We start from the raw sequence: 18,348 nt of genomic DNA, 5'->3' as shown, positions 1-18,348 counted from the left end.
GATATTAGGGAAATAATACAGCTGTAATGAGTTCCCTCATTAGCGCTGCTGAGATGGTGTGGGACTGTGGGGAGTTGAGTCAGCTTCTTGTTTTCTATTTGCAGACAGAATTTTTCTCCACTTGTAGATTAATGCAGAGCAGCTTTAGTCATAAAGGATCCGTCACAGCTGCTTTTTCTTTTTGTTTTAAATAAAAAACAATTGGATGTCACGATGCTTATCAATTTACTGCCTGTTTTCCTTCCTCCTGCTCTACATTTGCTGCTGGAAGAGTAGACAGAAATAGACCTTTAGGAATCTTTTTGCTCGACTGTTTTTTTTTTACTGGTTTGTTTTTCACCTGCAAACAGCCTGCAGAAACTCTTTACAAGTATCAGTTTAAACTTCCATATACCTCCAGTAATTACCCCGCTAGAAAACTTTCAAACAAAAAAAACGCCTGAGAATGCACACGAAACCTGTATTCAACGGCGGTTTGATTGGCTTGTGTTTACGCCGATTCTCTGTGCCCTTTTAATCCTCAATTCCTCTCTCACACCTCAGCCTACGCAAGCATCTGCCTTCATCTCAGCAGCAGTTAGTTACAGCCAAGCAGGAAATACTAAAACCATGGAGACGGCGAGAATGTGACACTCGGAGATATTGCTCTCGTGGCTTGTTTCATTGTTGCTGAATAAAGCCTTACATGGTGTGAGCTGCGCTCATGAGAGCTGCTCGCTCTCTACCACTTGGTTTCTCTGCCTCTCTCTCGGCTCGATCCTTTCTCCTCTGTGTACTCACAACACTTCTTCAAGCAGCGATCCCTTTTCATTTTCATGCATTCTTCTACCGGGCTTTTTCTCATGCCTGCCCTTCTCTTCTCCCACATCTTTTGTTTTCCCGCGTCTTTACCTGCATCCAGACATTTTAAAGCCTTTTTTTTGTGCTTGCAATGCTATTCTCGTTTGGTTTACCTTCATTTTATCCTTCTTTCACTAACCTAAGGAGTATAATTATAGTTATAGTACTTTAGCATCATCCATTACTGTAAAGAAGCACTATGGAACTTTGGTAGATTTTATCAGGGACCCCCTTGCATCCTGCATCTACTCTGAGCTCTCTCCCATGACTAAAAGTCAGTCTGATGTTCATTCTTTTCTTATATCTTGCTCTGTCCCTTCCTCTTTTTCTTTTTGCTCCCTTCCTTCATTGATGTCTTCTTGCATCTCTTAAGTATCCAACATAATGTGTGTTTGCAAAATGGCCAGCACCTTGATATAATTTGCTTGCAGTATGTAAAAGCAGCATCCTGGAGGCAATAGTTGTGAAGTGTGTTTTCTCAGGATGCCACAGGGCAACAATTCAGGCAGTGTGTCACTGTACCATCAGAAATAGCTTTTGTTTTTAGGTCAGAAAGTTGCATCTTACTACTTTCAAAAGTTTTTTTTTTTTTTTTTTTCTTTTTTGCAGCTTAATGTTGGATCCCGAGTCTGCATGGACAACTTTGACATGTACCACAAGCCTAAATGTTACTTTATTTAGGCAAGTTTGCATGAAAAAATTGCTCCACCACATCTAAAAGCTGCTCAGATCCCACTTTGATTAACAGTTTACGCTGAAAGAAGCTTGATCTAGGGTGGTCTCTTCCCATAATCCACAGTAACTGGTCACCCAGTGGAAGACAACCTAGAAACCCTAAGAGGTCCCAAATTGATTGCCCTTTGTTAACTTTTTAGATGCTAATTATGAATATGAATGGTTAATCATTGCAATACACATTCAGAGCTATTCCTGTGAAGGCTATCATGTTCTGTTTGTGATATCAATAGTTTTTACTCACATCTACTCACAAGTAAGTTATTTTTTCAGTTTTACTCTGATCAACGATTAAATGTGGTCTGTACTCTGATTTGCTTCATTTTCACTGAGCTATGTTTTTTTCTGGTATCCATGAAATGTTCAGCCCAGTCTGCTTTTATAATAATCTGTGTGTGTGGCGGTGTGTGTCCATTACTCACCAACATGATGGGTTCCTGCGATTCCATTGGAAGTCCTCCAGCATGCAAGTTGCATGATGTATTAGTGTACTAATACATCATGTATCTCGATGATGATGGTGACTCTCAGGTAGCGAAGCCAGTCCTTCAGGATTCTGTGTTCGGATCTGGATCAGATGGGACTTCTGAATCGCCATCACATGTAGAGTTAACCTCTCAAAAATGTTTTGGGCCTACCATTTTAGCTGACTCTTGCTGATGTCTCAGGGCCGTTTTGTTGCAGCACTGGCGACTACTGAGGTACAGAATGGCTGCAAAGGTAACCTGCATTTGCAACTGGTCTGATTGAAGTGTCTAGTGAATGGCAGCCTGGGTTAGTATACAAAACTCCTAGCTTTCCAGTGGTGTATAATGTGCAAATACTTTGAACAGTGACTGAGTAAATTATATTTATTCGTCATGTCCTGCTTATAGGACGTCTGGTACCAACGGTTACATTTAAATGGCATCACCCTGCAGAACCGATGGGGGTGTTTCTAGTGTCTGTTGGCATCAGTCAGATGCACCACTTGCTTCTCATGCTGCTGAATGCTTTACTTTGTGGTTCCAATGATGTCGTGCACGCCCGTATCCTCCAGTGTTTTCAGCCTGCAGTAGCTGTATCCATTTAGCAAGGACTAATGGCGATTTGCTTGACATTGACACATCCATTGTTCTCGAACAGTCGGCAAACATGATTTATTATCACAACCAACTGCAATAGAAGTCCATCATCATCATCATCATATGAACTGTTTCTAATAATAAATTACTGACAGACAAGGCGGTCATGATAAATATGCAGTGAAGAGTGTGAAGAAACCATTCAGCGGCTGTGCTTGTTGATTCTGGATGTTGTCCATCAGGTGCTATGTGTGGCAGTAATATTATATTGTATAGGTATATTATAATATTATATAGTTATATTTGGGAAACTCAGCTTGTGAGATATTTAAAGTGAAACGTGGTGCATAAAGATGGGTGAAACATTTACTTTCCCCTCCGGATGTTTCTCAGCTTTACCAGCAGTAAAAATCCAACCTGTTCACCCTTTTAGAAAAACATTAACAGACCAGGAAGGAGCAGCATTTTCAGCCCGTGGAGGAGCTCTGACGGTGTCAGAGGGGGAAGTCATGGAAAAGTCATGAAATGTTGCCATGCTGTAGAGCCACAGTGGGAACCCTTCAAAGGCTTTGCTTGATATTTTTGGATTGTCTTGGCTTTCGGTTCTTTATTTCCTCCCCGTCTGAAGGCGAGAGAGGAGAGCAAGGAGAGCAGCTGGTGTTGAATTGGTTCTCTGGTGAGAGATTAGTGTGCGCTACTCCCCCTGCAGTCTGGGCCGCACTGCAGCTCCAATCCATCCTGCCTTGTAAATTCACCATGGACTCACAGTGACAGGTTCTGGCAAGGTATACAAGTGCAGAGTGTGTGTGTGTGACTCTCCCAGTGTGTGTGCTGATAAGTATTTGAGTATATGTGCACCACATGATTTCCTGTTTTCATTCCTTTCTGATATTCCACATGTGCGTGTTGAGGGGTTCTGGTCGTCATTAGTGCGTTGCTTTTTTGCGAGGCATTAAGTGTAATTGTAGAGTGTTGTGGGAAAATATGTAGAGAGGTGTAGGCAGTGAGGGAGGAGGAGGGTTGGAGGAAGGAGCGAGGGAGGAAAGTGAAGACAGCGATGGAGGGAAGGAGATGAAATTTGACAGACGTGACAGAGGCGGAGAGAGGAGAGGTGGAGGAAGACGTTACTTGTGTAACAGAATAGATGGACAGAAGAGGTGGAAGAGGAAGGAAAGCTAAAGGCTATTAAGAAAAGGAAGGAAAGTGAGAGAGAAGAGGAGGATGAGATGAAATCTTTAGGTCTGCTTTGGAATGTATACACATGACAAAAGAGGGAAAAAAAACAAAAAACAATGAAGCTTCTTATCAGTTCTTTGCTCTTAGAAGTGTTTTAATAGACGACAAAAGAGTTGCTAGTTTTAGTCTCTCATACTCAGATGCAGATTTAAGTCCGTTACCAAGTCTTCTGTCCCCCTGGAGACGCATAAACTTTGCTACCAGTTCCATCCCCATAACTTAAAAAGAGCTTGTCGAACCTGAAGAAAGAAGCAGCAGTCTCCCTCTGAGCAGCCTGTGTGATGAGGGTTGTAAATAGTTTGAACCGTCGTTCACATTTTCCGATACTTTCCGATACTGGAATATTTCTTCATCTTGGAAGATGAAGATTAATGAGAGGTTTTGCTGCTTTTCTAGGGAAGTTAAAAGCAAAAGTCTTCAAGAAAGTGGAAAGTTTTTGATATTGTTTGTTGTAATTATTGCTTAATGTGGTCGCGTATTTATAACAGCAGAAAGAGTCGCATCTTCTACACACACACTAACGCTTGCAGTTATTTCTGGCACTTGTTTTTCCTCTTTTTTTTCCTGGCAGCTGTTCACAGGGAGTCTAGAAGTTAATGAAGACTCAGACCAAATCTTAGTTCTTTCTTATTGCAGGGAGAAATGTACCCATTTTCTGTGTCGGGTGCTATTATGATGGCTTAGATGTCTCCAAATCCTCGATACCTAAAAGGAGATCCTCTCTTCTGTGAAACAAAGAGGAGTTGGGATTTGGCCTCAGATTTCAAAATGAGAGATTTTTCCTCCCTTCTTTTTAAAAATGGCAGCTTCTTGCTTCTTTAAAGTCTTATTTTAAAAGACAAATTGAGGCAAAACATGTTGCATGCTATGCATATATTTAACTGCTGTTTGCTGGAAAACTAAAGTCAGATACTTAGAAATGTGGATAAAGGATGAAAGAATGAGTACAGAGGTGTAGAGAAAGGAGCATGAAAGGTTGGCCAAGCCTGTCTCAGAGGGGGAAAAAAGAGATTTGGAAAGCTTTTGGATGAGATCATGGGAAGTGGAGATGTGTGTGTTTAAAATGAGGCTTAACAGAGCTTGGCCTAGGACCCGCCTCTTCTTTATAAAGACACGGAGTTCAGCATGGGCCGGCCCTTTCTTCTTTTTTATGAGTGGTTCTGTGATTGGAGACCCTACAGACGAGCACAGCTGCACCTGTCTCTGACACGGCTCAGCAGGAAGAGGCGTGGCCTTTGGCTGCTTTCGTTTAAAATGCTCTATCTCCACGTCAACACTGGCCACAGTTTCACCTCACTGCTTGTTCTTATCTGTGTTTTCATACACAGAAAGTGAAATAACGTCCATGCCTCAGTTCCCTTTATGCTGTACAGGCTGGTGTTGGTAACAAACACCAGATGTTATCAAGGCAACAGGCATTAAAGGAGCAAGTCGTCTTTGAGAAGTGATGGTATCCTCTTAAGAGCAACAAATACTCTGCTTCTACTGATAAGAAGTATATTTAAACAACGCTTTTCCAGACATGGTTGAATCACGATTAAACATAAAGATTACAAGAAAGAAAAGTGGAGATGGTAAATGGAGGCTGGATGTACAGAAACAAGACAATATATAAACTGTGTAAGAGATGATGACACTGAAATAACTTCTACTTTAGCTTTATGCTGTAGCCACATATAATACTATCGGTCTCATTTTGGCACAGTAGTTTTCTTTCAAATAACCTCTGGAATAAACTGGAGGTGGATTTAAGGGAAGGGTTTACTAGAAAATGCCATTTGGTTGGTTTTTGAAAATTCATATTTCAGATTATTTTTATAAGATATAAAAAAAAACAAAGGGGCTTGTGGAGCTTCTGTTTGTAAAGATAAACTCCCTGAGCGCCACAACACTGCAGGTTTGACTGTTTATTGTGGACATTTATTGAGTTTGGCCGTCCGGTCTAACTGCCTGTGGTCATGAATAGGAGCGTAAAATAAATAGCAGTTAGTAATGTATCAGTCTTGTGTGGCTTTTACTTATCTCAGCCATCGGTCGCATAAATAAAAGCAAGATCATCGCTGCAAAGCTTGATATAATCAAACAGCATGTTGTATGAAATGCAAATGCATCCTCTTCTCATCTCTTGTTTGATAGTTCAGTGTTTTTCCATCCTTGTCTACATCCTCATCCTCTTTAAATATAAATAGTACAGTGATCGATGGTGTCTGGTGGGTGAATTTATGAGCTGGATGGTGTCCTGTCTGTACCTGAGCTCAGTTTAAACTGAGAAAAGCTTTGGGTCTAATGAAGAGTTGTTGGGTGGAGGATGCACCAGTTGATCAGTGTCATATCAGAATCCCATCCCTGGGTCACTTTCCTCTGAAGTGCCGCATTTGAATCAAGCCCAGGGCTTTATTTATTCTTGCAGCTTATTATCCTTACAGAGGAGCACATACTGCTCCTCCACAGAAAACCAGCTGTTCCATTGAACTCATACATCAATAACAAATCTTGCAAAGTCAGGTGTTACACTAATATAGCTTATATCTTGCGATAAATTCTTATTTAGAGATCAGATTTGGTAACAGTTTAATAAAGATATTCCACATATTTTGACTGCAGATTAGAATTTTCTTCCTTCATACAAAGTTTTTTCAGTTTATTTTGGGCTTGTAAAGGTCTGTAGAGAAAGCTGTGAATTCTTTTAGTGATTTCTTTTTAAAATAATTTTTTTGTGGCATTGAAATGCAACATTTTAAACTAATGTCTGGTGCAGAGAGGTCATCACAACCATAGTGCTGGAGTGGCTTTAGCTTTCATCTTCCTGGTCATATAATCATCACATTACTGACTGCTTTTGGGCCTCTAATAAAACTGTTTTGCCGTCTTCTTTACTCACAAACTTAAATTTGGAGATCTTTTTCTGAGTGCTTCCACCCCTTGACTTTTGGCCTTATTAAATCAGACATCTCAGTGCCTTTGCAGCCCATTGATAAATAGTTTAAAACAGAATTTCTCAGACCTTTTAGAGTAGCAGGTGGTCATTTTCTGTTTCTGTGGAGTTACCAAGATCTTTAACAAAAATTTCCATCTTTAAACTAAAGAAATGTGTGCATGTTCAGGGATGCAGAGATTTTTTTTCTTGTTATCTGGCGCCTCCTATTGGTCATTATTCAAAACAACACAATGAAAATATGTGTTCATACTGAGTAATTGTTGGGTAAAGCATAGACTATAATGCCTGAAAAAATATTAAAAAGTGAATTTATTCAATGCCTTTCATCATTTTATGTGTGTGTTGAAAATAGATGGTAATCTTTTCTAACCATGAAAGATTCGGACATCCCTACAACAAACTTTTCATGGCTGGAGTCCAGCTGTCACTCCACTGCTTCATTAACAACTCCTCAGCTGCTGAAATGATCCTTAACTTTGTGCATCCTTTTAGTGAAGGAGGAGTGCGTGTCAGAAGAGGAAGAGGAGGAGGTGAAGGATGCTCTGGTAGAGGAGATTCTCCAGCAGGGTGACACAGCCATCATTTATCCCGAAGCCCCCGAGGATGAGCAGAGTCCGACGGAGACAGGAGGCGCAGATGAGAACGGTAAAACCACCACACAGCAGACAAGATGGTCAGATGAAGGTTTCTATTTCTGTTAAAATATCCTCTTTTGGTTTCTGTTGGAAAATTTACAGCCTCATGTGTGATTTTTTTCCCCCATTCTTGCTTAATTTAAAATTCCTCCAGCTGATTGGACTTGTTGTCAAAGTGACTAGCTTTGACTAGCCTTCGAGACGGAGAGCTGCAAAGCTGATTACGTACAAGAACAAACATCTCTTGGACGTCCTTCATGTGGTTTTTCCTCCAACTATAACTGTGAAAAATATGAAAAACAAGAGAGTTAGAGAAAGAAGGTCAAATTAGATTTTTTTTAGCATCCACAAAGCGATCCAGTCACAGAGTTAACTGAGTGTAAACGGTAAAGGAGAAAGTTAAAAGCTACATAAATGAATGGACTCAGATGCCCATAATTAGAAAGGTGTGGGAGAAGGAGGTTTCAGCAACTACTTGACCATCAGATAGGTTTACAGGCAGCTCAAATCAGATGACAAATGGCTGAATTTAAGCATCATCCATCACAGCCATCTCCCGGTTTTCTCCTCAACAGGCACGCCTGACTCCTTCTCGCAGTTGCACACTTGCCCATACTGTTCCCGGGGCTACAAGCGCAACGCTTCGCTGAAGGAACACATTAAATATCGCCACGAAACCAGCGAGGACAACTACAGCTGTTCACACTGCAGCTACACCTTCACCTATCGCTCCCAGCTGGAGAGGCACATGAGCCACCACCGGAACAACAGGGAGCAGGTAACGTATCGGAGCCCAGAAGGGTCAACCTACTTGCTGTTACGGGGGGAATGCAGGCAGCTTGTGTTATCTTAACTACAACAAAGAGTTGATGGTACCTAAAAATGGGAGTAGTCCTGGTCTCAGGGCTGTATTTCAGTATCACATCCAGACGGCTGTAAAGTCAGCCGGTTGTCACTTATAGAACATAACAAGGATTATAGGACTGATGTCTCAGGTCAGGTAACTTTATTTGTACCCGTAGGTAGAATCTGTCTCAGGATGTATATTTAGTAGACTAGACTACTGTAACGCTGTTCTTAAAAACAGTCCATCAGACAGCTGCAGTTCGTCCAGAACAATGCTGCTATACAGGTGCATCTCAAGATTATGAAAAAGCTCAATATATTTTTGTCAATTATTTCACAATGTGAAACCAATATATTTTTATAGATTCATTACACATAGAGTGAAACATTTCATATATTCAACCCTTGAAATTTTGATTATTATGGCTTATAGATAATGAGAACCCAAAATACAGTGTCTCAGATAATTAGAATATTGTGAAAAACTTCAATCTTAGAAAGTCATGGTGTCACACTCTAATCAACTAATTAACTCAAAATACCTGCAAAGGTCTCATAAACCTTTAAATGGTCTCTCAGTCTGGGTCAGATGGCAACATAATCATGGGTAAGACTGCTGACTTGACAGATGTCCAGAAGATGATCATTGACCCTCCACAAGGAGGGAAAGCATTAAAACGTCATTTCTAAAGAAGCTGCTTGTTCACAGAGTGCTGGATCCAAGCATATGAATGGAAAGTTGAGTGGAGGGAAAAGATGCACCAGCAGAAGGCAGAACCGCAGTCTTGAGAGGACCGTCAAGCAACATCCATTCAAGAATGTGGGGAGCTTCACAAGGAGTAGATTGAAGCTGGACTCAGCACATCAAGAGCCGCTACACACAGACGAATCCTAGACATGGACTACAAATGTCCCATTCCTCGTGTCAAGCCACTCCTGAACCAGAGACAACGACAGAAGCGTCTCACCTGGGTTAAGGAGGAAAAGGACTGGACTGTTGCTCAGATGGAAGCAAATTCTGCATTTCATGTGGAAACCAAGGTCCCAGAGTCAGGAGGAAGAGTGGAGAGGCACAGAATCCATGTTGCTGGAAGTCCAGTGTGAAGTTTCCAGTCAGTGATGATTTGGGAGCCATGTCATCTGCTGGTGTTGCTCCACTGTGTTTTCTGAAGTACACAGTCAACACAGCCATCTACCAGGACATTTTAGAGTGCTTCATGCTTCCTTCTGCTGACAAGCTTTATGTAGATGCCATTTTTCCCCAGCAGGACTTGGTACCTGCCTACACTGCCAAAGGTACCAAAAGCTGCTTCAATGACCATGATGTTACTGTGTTTGATTGGCCAACAAACTCACCTGATCTGAACCCTGTACAGAATCTGTGGGGTATTGTCAAGAGGAAGATGAGAGACACCAGACCCAACTATGTAGATGACCTGAAGGCTGCTATCAAAGCAACCTGGGCTTCCATTACACCTGAGCAGCGCCACACGCTGATCGCTTCCATTGCCACGCCACATTGATGCAGTAATTCATGCAAAAGGAGGCCCAACCAAGTACTGAGTGCATGGAAATGAAGATACTTTTCAGAAGCCTGACATTTTTGTTTAAACGATCCTTTTTTCATTGATCTTATGTGATATTCTAATTTTCTGAGACACTGTATTTTGGGTTTTCATTATCTATAAGCCACAGTCATCAAAATGTGTAGAAATAAATGTTTGAAATGTTTCACTTTATGTGTAATGACTCTATATAATATCTGGGTTTCACATTCTGATATGAGTGACAACAATATTGAACTTTTTCATAATATTCTAATTTTCTGAGACGCACCTGTAGTCCTCACTAAGACCAACAAAGTGAGCGTATTTCACACTGGATTCTTGTCTGTCAAAGAAGTAACCTCTAAATAGTGCTGTTAGTTTACAACACACTGAATAGTTTGGGGGACCTCTAAAATGCATTCAAGATCTTCTAGTTTGTTATGACTCTACCAGATCACTCAGGTCAAGGATCCTCAGTCCTGGTCCTCAATGCCCTGTGTTCTGCAGGTTTTCCTCGTGTCCCTGCTGGAACACGCTAGACTCCGACTCAGACAAGCTCTGCACATGTCTGCTAAATACGTATTGATTTGAATCAGGAGTGTTGCAGCTGGGATGCCTGGAAAACCTGCAGGACAGCGGTCCTCAAGGACCTGGATTGAGGATCCCTGGCTCAGGTCATTAGGGTCAGGTCTACTTTCTGTTCCCAGCGTCAGAACTAAATATGGAGCAGCAGCGTTCCGTTTTTTTGCTCCTCATATGAGGAACTAATTTCCACTTGCTGTTTTAAATCAAAGTAAAAAATGTTTCTGTTTTTTACCAACTAATAATTCCTCACTCTTAGTTTTAATTTCTGTGCTTCTTCTGCAAATCGTTGAAATACTTTTATGTTTTATGTAAAGCACTTTGAATGATTTTGTTTGTGAAATGTGTCGTAAACTTGACTTGTGTTATATCTGCTTAAGATCAGTTGGATATCTTTATATGTTTTCATTTTCTTATTTCCGTATGCTGTAATTTTAGATTTTTTTGGGGTACTTTAAAGTATTTTTTAACCATTTAGACTTGTACAAGGTAACACTTTTGAGTCCTTCACCACATGAAACTAAGATATTTTGTTAGATTTTCACCGTTCTATTTAATTTCAGCAAAACAAAACAGAAAATCTAAAATAATCAGATCAGTTTCTGTTACAAAGACACCTTTCTTTCGTTTCAGCATCACGTTTCCCAGGCAACAGGAGGAACAGGAGGAACAGGTGGAACCCGCAAGTTTAAGTGTAACGAGTGCTCGAAGGCCTTCAAATACAAACACCACCTGAAGGAGCACCTGCGCATTCACAGCGGTGTGTGTCTCTTTCACACTCACACACAGTCTAATACAGTCTCAGCTGTTGTTACTTACTTCATGAATTACAGCGTTTGTAGGTGACTGGTTACTCTAAATACTTCTGGTTGTTTGTCTCTCTGTGTTGGCCTTGCAATGGACTAGCGACCTGTGCTAATAGCTGGGACAGGCTCCAGCCTTTCCCAGCTATTAGCCTGTTAGCCTGAAATGGATTAAGCAGTATGGGGAGAGAATGAATGTTTCAGTTTTGAGATTAATAATATGCAAACAATTCTAGTTCATTTTATTTATCTTGGAAAGGAGCTGGGAACGACCTCACATTTAAGTTGAGGTGTGAGGCATGGTGAGATTCCTACGATGCTTTAAGTTGGAGATATTTTCTAATGGGCTTGGAAAGGGACTAAATTTCCCAAATTGGGATTAATAAAGTACTTCTATTCTATTCTATTCTATTCTATTCTATTCTGTTTCACATTAATACATAATTCCAACTCAGTGCAAGTTTCAGTGCAAGTACCAAAGCTGACAGTGAAGTGTTGCTTTCTAAAGCAGCCAAACTGATGATAAAAATGACTTAATGTTTGAAAGGTTGTTGACATGTTTTTTTTCTTCTTTGACTCTTTCAGGTGAGAAACCATATGAATGTTCAAACTGCAAGAAGCGATTTTCACACTCGGGCTCCTACAGCTCTCATATCAGTAGCAAGAAATGTGTTGGTGCATCCCCCCCCAACGGTGTCACTCGAGTGGCAATTAAATCCCCCTCTCCGACCACGCAGACTAGACCTGTAGCAATTGCTCCAGCCCGCATGATTCTTAAAGAGAAGACTGAGAGCAAACCCCTCCAGGAGCAGCTACCTGTCACCCAAATTAAATCCGAACCTGTGGAATATGAGTGCAAGCCAGTGACGGCGGCGGCGGCAGCCACTTCAGCTGGTAGTAACGGAGTTGTGAATGGAGGGACGGCGCAGCCTGTTGCAGCCCCAGCTGCAACTCCAGCTGCAACTCCAGCTGCAACGCTGCCTCAGGGCGTGGCGATGGTCGTACCGACAGTCGGCCTGATGTCGCCCGTCAGTATCAACCTGAATGACTTGCAGAATGTGCTCAAGGTGGCGATGGACGGAAACGTGCTCAGGCAGGTTTTGGGTTCAGCCAACGGGGTGGTGGCGCAGGGGAAGCAGGGAATCGTAGTCCAGCAGCCGCAGCAGCAGATCATCAGTCTGCCTGCCTTCGTGGATCATGATGGTACCACAAAGATCATCATAAACTACAGCATCAGCCCCTCCGGCGGCACCACCGCCTCCACCCAGCCTACTCCGCTCGTTGTCAAAAATAACCCTCTTCCTCTCACGGTCACGACTGCAGCTGCTTCAGCAACGTCCCCAACAAAGACGGGTAAATCCCAAACCCCAGAGGTGACCGACCTCACTATCGTCAAGACAGAGACACAATCAGAGCCAGTGAAAGACATGGAGGTGGAGGCGACAACGGAGAAAGCATCAGAATCAGCTCAGATGCCAAAATCCAACAGCGCCAGTACATGCTTACTATGTGACGACTGTCCCGATAACCTGGAGGCGCTGCACCTCCTCCAACACCGCAAAGCAGCCAACGGCGAGGCCGTGGACTCTGCTGCTTTGGACCCATCTTTTGCTGCTCTGCTTAGTGAGGCTGGGGTGACACTGGAGGAGCCGCCGGTGGACGACCTCCTCTCACTCCTCAAGACCTACTTTGCCTCCAACGCCAACCCCGGCGAGGAGGACCTGACGAAGATCTCCGAGTCAGTCAGCATTCCAGTGGAAGTGATCAGAAAGTGGTTTGTCAAGATGAACTCTGGGAAAAAAGTGGACAAATGCCACGGTGAGGCTGCAGCAGCTTCTAAAAAGACTGAAACCACAAATTCCAGCTCAGAGGAGACATCCAATCAGAATGACGAAGAGGATGACACCAACCAAGAAGCCTCCAACAAAGCCTTGTCAGACTGTGGTAGCGCCTCTCCGTCAGACTCACTCAGCAACGGGGATCTGGTTATCGTAAAAAGCGAGCCTGAGGAAACGGAGGTCTCGGACTCCCAGGCAGAACCTCTGGATCTCTCTCTTCCTAAACAGATCACGGCAGCACTGGAAAAGAAAACGACCGCACTTCCCGCCAAGCAGCAGGAGCAGCCTCTTAACCTGACGTGCTTAAGGAAGGAGCAGCTCGAGGGTCGAACCATCTATGTGACCACTCCTCAGACCGGAAGACCGCTCAACATCGTCACTGCCACACAGCTGCCAACGCTAGTGGCCATCGCCGGTCAGGGTACCGTCGGCTGCCTCAGTGCCATAAACACCACAACAAAGCGCACCATCCTCATCCCTCAGCTCACCTACACCTACGCCACTACAGCCGACAACACCACTGGAGCCAAGACGGTTGTTCTCAATGGCCATAAGGTTGGCAGAGTTGTATGGGTTTTTTTTTTTTTGCATGTTTCATGTCCAAGCAGTGTGTCCTGTGTGAGTATTTACCCAGATATTTATCATGAATCATAGGAGAAGCACTCAGAGAGCAGCTCTAATGGTGTTTCTACCTTGGAGGAGCAGAACGAAGCAAAGAAACGGCGGTTGGAAAACGGCGTCTACCCCTGTGATCTTTGCTCCAAGGTCTTCCAAAAGGGCAGCTCGCTGCTTCGACACAAATACGAACACACAGGTATGTTTTCAATGAAGAAATCTGGCCAAAAGCGCAAGTGGATGTACTTTATTCAGCAGAGTTTCAGTTTTTTTTTTTTTTTGGTTTTTTTCCTGTTTGTGCTATAAGGTACTTCATGTCTCCATGGTAGTAATTTGACATGTGACCTCATTTCTCGTTAAATCTGTTACTTTTATGGGACACCTGGCTCATAAATATACCAGCTCAGCAACAGTTGACATCAGCACAAACAAATGGAGACCGGACCAGTTGCAGGGAAGTAGCCTAATGTTCCATGAAGCTCCAGATAGTATCACATTGGAATGTGGTTTCATTAAAATAACACCACACTACCGCGGGTTAGTAAATTATGACATCAGTGCTGATGCAAATTATATAAACATTTACCCTAAAATTCATTCACACACAATATCACTAATGTTTAAGTTGGGTTATCAATCACTTGGCCATGTACTTGGCCATGTGTATGCAGCAGACCAGATAGGGCCGACTCCGGTCCTGCAAGTGTTATTTTTTGAGTTACAACCCACCAGACTCAGATCAGTGGATAGTTAGCAGACATGTGCAGACGTTGAGGTGGAGCGCTGCACAAGTCTGCTGATGAAGTCTGACGTGTGTCAGGTGTGTTGCTGCAGGAAAACTTGCAGGACTGCAGCTCTCCAGGACAGAACTTGGCCATCCCTGTAGCAGACTTTATTTAGCTGAACAAGTTGCTCAAAGTAGCTTCCAAACCTTTTTACATGTAGACTCATAAAAGTTGGGATTGTGTACATGGTCTATGTTTATCATATGCTTTTTTAATTGAACAATTTGTTAATACATATTTTCCAGATTAGACTTTTTAGCCTCTTTTAGAACTATGACAACGTCCAATTAAAAATAGGTTTGTCAGACTGGCACACAAACTTTGACAGATATTTAGAGACGGTCTGACGGCAGAGAGGTGCAAGCCACAGTATGTGTGACATGATACATCCGAATCAGATTACAGAATCAAATACAACAAAATGTGGCAAGAAACCTTGCAGATCAGGCGCTACACACAGTTTGATCTCACCTGAAAGTAAAATATTACCATTCTGAGCTATGAAGAATATTTTTCCAAAAGTGTAGAAGATCACGTCAAGATGCTTCTTGGCAAGTGTGAGACGAGCCTTTGTGTTCTTTGGTCAGTAGTGGTTTTGGCCTTGGAACTATTTCTGCCCAGTCTCTTGTTGTTGAATCATGAACACTGACCGTAACTGAGGCTTTAGACCATAACTTTAGATTTTACTCTGGGTTCTTTTGCAACCTCTTGGATGAGTCGTCATTTTACTGTTGGAGCTAGGAAGGTTTTCCACTGTTTCCAGTACCAGTTGCAGATAATGGCTCTCACTGTGGTTGGCTGGAGTCCTGAAGCTTAAGGGTTACAAAGCCTTCAAAATGGTTTTGCAACCCTTTCCAGACAGAGATTTCTCTCACTTTGTTCCTCACTTGTTTTTAAATTTGCTTAGATATCGGCATGATGTTTTCTCTCCCAGCCTGCTTTATTTCCTCAGGTTCTGTTGAAGTGATTTCTTAATTGAACAGGTCTGGCAGTAATCAGGCCTGTGTGTAGTCAGTGAAATTAAACAGCTTTACTAAAATGTGGTTAACTTGTGACTTGACAGGGGGGTTAAACCAACCCTATGTTACTTTTTCACGTCGGTTTCCAAAGCTTCTTTCCTTAATAAGTAAAATTGTCATTTAACAACTACCTTTTGTATTTACTCAGGTTATGTTTGTCTAATATTAAAATATGTGTGATGATGTGACACATTAAGTGTGACAAATTTCCAGATTAGTAAGAAATCAAAAAGGGCGAAATACTCTTTCATAACGCTGTATATATAGGAAGATATGGTCATTAGAGTACTTGTATAGGACTTTTCCCATCATGTTGACCATTCAAAATGCTTTACACTAATAGGCACATTCACCATTTCCACAAACACACACACACACACACACACACATACCCTTATATGTGGGTGGCAATGCAAGGTCCAGTGTCTTAGCCATAGATATGCAGGCATGTAGTCAGGGGTAGCATGGAATCAATTCAACGACTGCTTTTAAGCTGACATGGATGGACTGACAGAAGATGATCTGTTAAAGGGGAGTTTTTTCCTTCCCACTGTCGCCTCATGCATGCTCAGGATGGGGGGTTGGATCGAAGTCATGACTCGATGCAATCAGTTGGTTTCTATTATAGGATATGTATGAATTGGTTCGATATGATGTGCATGTAAAGTGCCCTGTGACAACATTGTTGTGAGGTGGCGCTATACAAATAAAGTTGAATTGAATTGAATCCTGATCGATTGAAAGACAGCTGTTCATGCCTTCTATCATTTTCATATTAATCAGACTCACCATCCGGATTGGATCCTCTGGTGGCCTGGTTTTGGCCACCAAGCTGGATGTTCAACACTCCTGATTTGGAGACTAGATTTTTGAGGATTTTACACTCTTTTCAATCTGTTAAGATGTGGGTTTGATAATATGGCCTTTGTGTTCTTGGAGGCAGCGTGAAAACATTTCATAATTACATACATGACACATAATGAATTAAAAACAAGAAAAACTTGGCAAATCTTGTAGAAATCTGAAACAATAACCTCTGCCTTAAATGAGCTAATATATTTACATCTAAAAAAATATTTTGTTGCCATCCAATCAAAGTCTTTCTCATCTCCTCTGCAGGAAAAAGGCCCCATGAATGCACCATCTGCAATAAGGCTTTCAAACACAAACATCACTTGATCGAACACTCAAGGCTGCACTCCGGTGAGAAACCCTACCAGTGTGACAAGTGCGGGAAACGCTTCTCTCATTCGGGCTCGTACTCCCAGCACATGAACCACCGCTACTCTTACTGCAAGAAGGACGGCTCAAGCCCAGGCTTTACCTTGGTGCCAAGTAGGGTTCAGTTGGGCCTTGGTAGCCCTGGCACCGGGCCGCAGTCAGAGAGCCGGACCACTACACCTCCCTCTCAAATGGACTCAGACGAGCGGGAGAGCGAGATAGAAGAAGACGAGGATGAGGAAGCCATGTGTATGGACGACATCCGAGTGGTGCAGGTGGACGACGGTGAGTGCGAGATCTACGAGGGTAACTTTGATGACGATGAAGAGGATGGAGAGCTGCTGGCAGAAGAAGAGGCGGTAGCAGAGGAAGAGACTGAAGGAAAGAGAGTAGAGGAGTTTGCTTGTGATGTCGTGGAAGTAGAGCTGGGGGAAGATCACGCGTTGGAGGAAAGAACCGAAGAAAAGGAGGAATCGGCAAGTGCAGATGCGGAGAAGATGGAAGACTGTGAAGCAGATCCAGACAAAAGCATCAGGGAGGGTTCGGACAGCGCTGACCCGTCAGATAACAAATAAACGGAGGATTCCTTCGGGACAGTTCTTACTGTCAGGTTATCGGCTTGCTTTAGACAAAGCCGAATCAGAAGCAAAGTATCGGAAGTTGCCTCATTTTAACGGTCCACTACTGTGTACAAAAACCCGGGTGTGCCTGAACTTAACATAGAAAAAAACAAGACAGAGACTTTTTATTTGTGAAAATGAAATATCAGTGTTTAAACCTGTTTATAGAAGTACAGATTTTGAAGTAGAACCCACCCATCAACTTGTTAAGACTTGTTACTGAGACATCCCAGGTCGTTTTGTTTCTTTGCATTCAGCCAGTCAGTGTTACTAATCTTGTTCTTTGAAAAACATTTTAACTTGTAAAGATGAGAAAGATTTCTATACCTTTTTATTGCCAATGAAGTTTCCTAAATCAGTATTTTATTGAGTTCTACGAACAAAAGCCTCTGCACTACAGTATTCCTGATTTACCTATGGATACATGCCTCATGCGTTGTATGCCCTTCAGTGTTATATATGTACGCTAGCTAGCAAGATATGGTTTGTGTTAGTATTAGTCTTTGCTAGCTAGTTTTACTTTTGTTTTCAGTTTGACTGTTAGCCTTAAAGAAAACAAAGTATTCCTGGGGAGGATTGTGGGCGGGATGGGGAGTCCGGGATGAGAATGCGGCTTCTTAACGCCATAACCAAATTTGTCCTATCAGGGAAGGAAGAATTACAACCTCAAAGCCAGCATCAGGCGCCTTTGTTTTGCAACCTAGCACAGCTTGAGCGGGTGGAGTCTACAGCGCAGGCTCCTGCCTCCAGGCTCAGCTTTGGCTACAAAACACATGTGCTCAATCTTACAAAGCTTCTCCTTCTTTAGGTTAACGTTAGTTCTCAGTCGGTGTTTCAGTGTTACTAGCTTATTTATGAAGTCATACTGTATGTCAAGGATCGGGGCTGTTCCCTGCTCCACCCCAATGCCTCCAGCCTTATGCAAGACCTGTGTGCTGTTAAAAGTGCCATTGAACAGTGTTATTATTTCTTCTTCACACATGTAGCCAGTATTACGTCCCTCTGTTACTTACACAGGACCCAT

General features: G+C 42.5%; 1 protein-coding gene across 1 annotated transcript in view; it reads left to right on the top strand.

Annotated features, from left to right (window-relative positions):
* zeb1a (zinc finger E-box binding homeobox 1a) overlaps window positions 1-17,861 on the top strand; it is a 64,858-nt gene extending 46,997 nt beyond the window's left edge. The window contains exons 3-8 of the mRNA XM_079243255.1: window positions 7,306-7,458; window positions 8,024-8,226; window positions 11,057-11,183; window positions 11,812-13,619; window positions 13,719-13,878; window positions 16,603-17,861. Of these exons, the coding sequence (XP_079099381.1) occupies window positions 7,306-7,458; window positions 8,024-8,226; window positions 11,057-11,183; window positions 11,812-13,619; window positions 13,719-13,878; window positions 16,603-17,279 (3,128 nt within the window). The 3' untranslated portion in view covers window positions 17,280-17,861. The remainder of the gene's footprint in view (window positions 1-7,305; window positions 7,459-8,023; window positions 8,227-11,056; window positions 11,184-11,811; window positions 13,620-13,718; window positions 13,879-16,602) is intronic.
* Window positions 17,862-18,348: the final 487 nt, after the last annotated feature.

The sequence above is a fragment of the Telmatherina bonti genome (assembly GCF_933228915.1).
Source record: "Telmatherina bonti genome assembly, chromosome: 7".
NCBI classification, from domain to species: domain Eukaryota; kingdom Metazoa; phylum Chordata; class Actinopteri; order Atheriniformes; family Telmatherinidae; genus Telmatherina; species Telmatherina bonti.
This window is presented reverse-complemented; position numbering and strand designations above follow the sequence as displayed.